Here is a 4,930-nt window from a genome sequence, read left to right on the forward strand (position 1 = left end):
AGAGAGAGAGAGAGAGAGAGAGAGAGAGAGGTGTCAATCACCTTCACGTTTCTTCCTACCTGTTTCCCGAGTTCTTCATACAGGATGATCCTGGACACCCTTCCCGTCCGGGCAGCCACCAACATGGCCGTCAGCCCCACAGGTCCCGCCCCCACCACAACAACAGACACACGCGCATGTCGTCTGCGCAGGTTGTCCATGAAGGTCTTGGTGCAGACAAAACAAGTCACTACAAGGGCGGAGATAAGGATCTGCTGGATGACGTAACTAGATTCCACCGCCATGATGGTGCCGGAAATGTCTGCGGCTTTTTGATACGCATGCGCAGTGCAGTGCAGAGGGGAGCTGTTTTCTTCGGGCATCAGGGGGATTGGGTAGATCACAGTGGGCGTGGCATCCATCAGAACGTCAGGCGCCGGGGGCGGAATCAAACATATTGTGTGACATACTGGAGGTAGTCAGAACGTTCATTGTTTGTTGTCATACAGATGTCACTGGGTGTCGTGGAGGTCAAGGTTATCGTCTGTGGTTTCGTCTGATCTGTAACCAGGATGGAAAATATACATAAACAATAAATGATACATTGTTTGAAAGTAGCATTTTCAGAATATACCCTGATATTATTATAACAGCGGCTGAGTTCAAAATTTCCTCTAGGTGTTACACAGTAATAAATCTGTTTTCTCCTCGTTCATCTTTAGTTTGTTGTCAACCATCCAATTCTGAACATTTTCAATTCACGATTTGGTGTAGTTTGCTCCTTCTTTTCTATTAAACAGCTACCGTCCCTATCTCTCTCCTTCTTTTTGTGTTTGTTTCTCTCTTGTAACACTAATTCTAATATTCGGCACTTATATGTCTTTATTGTGTTGCAAGTGCGATAAAACTCTTACTAAAACTTTGTACATGACAGAAACAGCTGTGTATCCACAGCACATACATGAAAGTGTAAGCAATGGGCTCTAACAATAATTCCTAAACACTGTGGGCACAAAGTGTATGGTAAAAGACCCCGGACAAGACTTTGAGGCATTGCACAAAACAAAAGGAAAATTAAAGGATATGATATAACTTTTGTTTTGTTTTTTCAAGTGAGAGTTTCATGGCACTTGCAACACAATAAGGTCATATAAGTGCCGAAGATTAGAGGATTTACAGGAGAGTAACAAGCACAAAAAGGAGGATACATGTTTGTAAGGAAAGGAGCTAACCACACCAGAGCACCTACCAACCACCCACGAGGGTATAATAATATATTAAGACTCAATGTGAGCCAAATGAACGGACAACGGGAAAAGTGCTGCCCGCACGTGAGACAGGTGTATTGTCCTTCATTTGGATGTAATGGCGCGGACCATGGCGCACACCTTTTTTCTGGTAAGCGTTTTACGACGCTCACAACTGCATAGTATGGCACAAGGGACTCATTTAACATTTTCAGTTGGTAGGAAACTTTGAATTTTGCCCGGGTGGCGGCCGAAGCCGACTCTTATTGATTTTAGACCACCAAGGGATCTTTAACGTGACCAACTTGCACACAGGACCCCCGAGATTTGTTTGCTCTTGTCCGAGAAGGCTAAGTGTATATCTTTCCTACAAGAAGATCAGGGGTGTGGCTGAAAGACAGCTGAAAGAAGGAGCCAAGGAGTAGCAGTAGAAAGACTGCAGAAAGAGTCAGGAGCCCAGAGCAAAGGGCAAAGGAGGTGAGGGGGTGGGGCAGAAAGTGGAGACGAAAGCAGAAGACAGAATAACACTAGAGAGCAGGAAAGGAGGTGAAAGGTGGAAATTTCAGAGAATTTTTTTTTTTTTCGGTTGCTACCCATATTCGAACATGGCACATTTGAATGAAAGGGAAACACCTTTACCTCTAAGACACGAGAGCCCCCATATTAAAGGATATAACACGATTTTTAATTTAATTTTTTCCAGCGAGAGTTTCATGGCACTTGCAACACAATAAGATCATATAAGTGCCGAAGATTAGAGGGGTAACAAGAGAGTAACAAGCACAAAAAGGAGGATACATGTTTGACAGGAAAGGACAGAACCACACCAGAGCACCTGCCAACCACCAACAAGGATATATAAGACTCAATGTGAGCCAAAAGAACAGAACACGGGAACAGAGTCGCCCGCCACTATAATAGCGAGTCTGGAGTATTGCCCTTCATTTGGACGTAATGGCGCGGGCCATGGTGCATACACTTTTTTTCTGGTAAGTGTTTTACGGCGCTCACAACTGTATGAGGTCATAATATGAGCGCAGGGGACACATTTAACATTTTCAGTTGGTAGGAAAGTTTGAATTTTGCTCGGATGGCGGCCAAAGCCGACTCTTATCGATTTTGTACCACCAAGGGATCTTTAACATGCCCAACTTGCACACGGGACCTCCGAGAATTTTCGCCCTTGTCCGAGAAGACTAGGTTTAGATCTTTCCTACCAGAAGATCAGGGGTGTGGTTGAAAGATAACAGAAAAAAGGAGCCAAGAAGTAGCAGTTGAAAGGCTGCCGAAAGAGTCAGGAGCCCAGAGGAGGGGACAAAGGAGGTGGGGGCAGAAAGTGGACATGAAAGCAGACGACAGAACATAGCTAGAGAGCAGAAAGGGAGGCGAAGGCAGACAATTTAGAGAAAGAATAATTTCCGTCGCTCTCCGGGCTCGAACCCGGGACCTATTGAATGAGAGGCGAACACCTTAACCTCTTGGCCACGACAGCCCCTGGCGCGCACTCTCGGCAGTAAAGATTTTACAGAGAGTAAAGAGCGACACGCAGAACGGTGCATAATATTATTATAGTCTTTTGTTTGAGTTGACTAAAAAGAAGCGCATCGACACAATAACAACAATAATAATAATCTTATTATAATGGAGCTAAGCTCGTTTGTGAGGTCAGTATGCATTGTTTACACACATGCCCATAAAATCTACGAAAATATGATTCTGTTAAGAATTGTCAAAAACGGTTACGTGGGCATATTTTCAAAGTTCGAAGACTACCTATTGAGTTTTCAGGTTGTATGGTTTTTCCTGTAAATCGAAGCTCTCGGATTTTTTCATTTTGCCATTAGCCATTTCATATTTTACTGGGGACTACTTCCGTTTCGGGTCGTGCTTCTTTATTTGTGTGAGACAGCTGCTTCTACTACTTCCAGAACTAGAATCTCGATATCCAACTCTGTTTGGATGTGTGCTCATAGTGTCGATGGATGCTTCAGGCCAAACTTCTTTGTAATCGGATTGACTTTTTCTAGATACCTTTGGTATAGTCATGTCCCCAACACGTTGTGTTCGTTTAGACCCGCAAAATGTTTACTTCGTTGTATTGACGTTTTCAAAATTTTGGACGTATTTGGTGCGTAGGTTGTTAGAGCTAGACGCTAGATCTAGATCTCTGTATATCCTAGATGTATAATTTGGAGTACATAATTCAAGACTAATTTGGAGTAATTTGCAAGACAGAAGTGCCGTTTGTGCTTTGTGACAGAAAGGTCATGGGTTTGAATCCTGCCATGGGGCCAAAATTGTGTCCTTGGTAGAGGTATGTTGTATGATTTTTCCTCACTTCATGAAGTGGGAATGGGTACTCGGCGGTAGGCGGAAAGATGTCTTGTATTAATTGTAATAATAATAATAATAATAATAATAATAATAATAATAACAATAATAATAATAATAATAATAATAATAATAATAATAACAGTAATAATGATGATTATTATTCAACACTCAAGAAAGATGAGGTCAACGACTTGCATTATCACGCCTCTAAGCCTAACATAACACGAATAAAAATTGGTCTTCTGTTTCTGCTAGAGAACATCTCTGTTAAAAGGGTTGGCACCCTGACAGACAGACAAACATACCGCAACGAGATGGAAAGAAATGGGAAACAAAGAGAGAAGGATAATATAAAGCAGGTAGGGGGAGGGACAATGGAGGAGGGAGGGGCATAGAGTGATGGAGGGCGAGACAGAGAAACAGGGGGAGAGACAGAGAGAAGGGGAGAGAGGGGGGAAAGGTAAAAAGGGAGAGGGAGGGGGGAGACAAAGAGACAGAGAGAGAGAGAGAGAGAGACAGAGAGAGAGAGAGAGAGAGAGAGAGAGAGACAGAAGGAGGGAAGGGGGGAAGGGAGAGAGGTCAATCACTTTCACGTTGCTTCCTACACATTAATTTTATGACTACTGTATATATCTCTAAAAACTGTGGAAGGTTTCCATTGTGACGACATACGGCCGCCTCTGATGGTGTTTAATTTCACTGGTCGAGATATATTACTCAGAAAGTAATCGTGGGCGATTGGTGGATGCTCTGGTGTGGTTTGCTCCTTCTTTTCTATCAAACATGTATTGTTTCTTTCTTGTGACACTTCAGATCTTCTTTTTTTTTAAAGTAAGAGTTTTACGGCACTTGCAACACAATAAGGTCATATAAGTGCTAAAGATTAGGGGTGTTACAAGAGAGTAACAAACATAAAAAAGAAGGAGGAGAGATAAAGACGATAGTTTTTTTATAGGAAAGAAGGCCGAGCAAACCACACTAGAGCACCCGCCAACCACTCGCTTCGGATCTTCGCATGTAAATGACCTAATTGCGTTGCAGATGCGGTAAAACTCTAACTAAAACTAAGGGAAGTAATCTGAGAAGTAGATTTTTCTAGCGTCTTATTGGGCCGGCTAAAAAAAAAATGTGAATTCAGGACTTTGTGGGTCTCAAACTTACGACAAAAAAGACGACTGCAGGTTTGGAATGGAAGCGATCCAAACCCAGAGCCTGTGCAAAACTGTGATTGTATTCGTGTGTTTTCGTCACGATTGCATAACGTGGCATTTGTGTATTTTATACACAAATCCACACCCCCGTCACCATTCACACTTCCTACTTCCTCGCCCCCTTTTCAAATTCTACCACTTCTCACTTCTCCTCGCCCC

The 4,930-nt window shown here is 42.9% G+C and overlaps 1 protein-coding gene across 1 annotated transcript in view; it reads right to left on the reverse strand.

The window, feature by feature from the left end:
* Positions 1-59: 59 nt before the first annotated feature.
* Positions 60-4,930, reverse strand: part of LOC101858082 — a gene marked incomplete at its 3' end in the record, with an annotated part of 123,410 nt that continues 118,539 nt past the window's right edge. The window contains 1 exon segment of the mRNA XM_013085204.2: positions 60-540. Coding sequence (XP_012940658.1) covers positions 60-401 — 342 coding nt within the window.

The sequence above is a fragment of the Aplysia californica genome, unplaced genomic scaffold (genome assembly GCF_000002075.1).
Source record: "Aplysia californica isolate F4 #8 unplaced genomic scaffold, AplCal3.0 scaffold00015, whole genome shotgun sequence".
NCBI classification, from domain to species: domain Eukaryota; kingdom Metazoa; phylum Mollusca; class Gastropoda; order Aplysiida; family Aplysiidae; genus Aplysia; species Aplysia californica.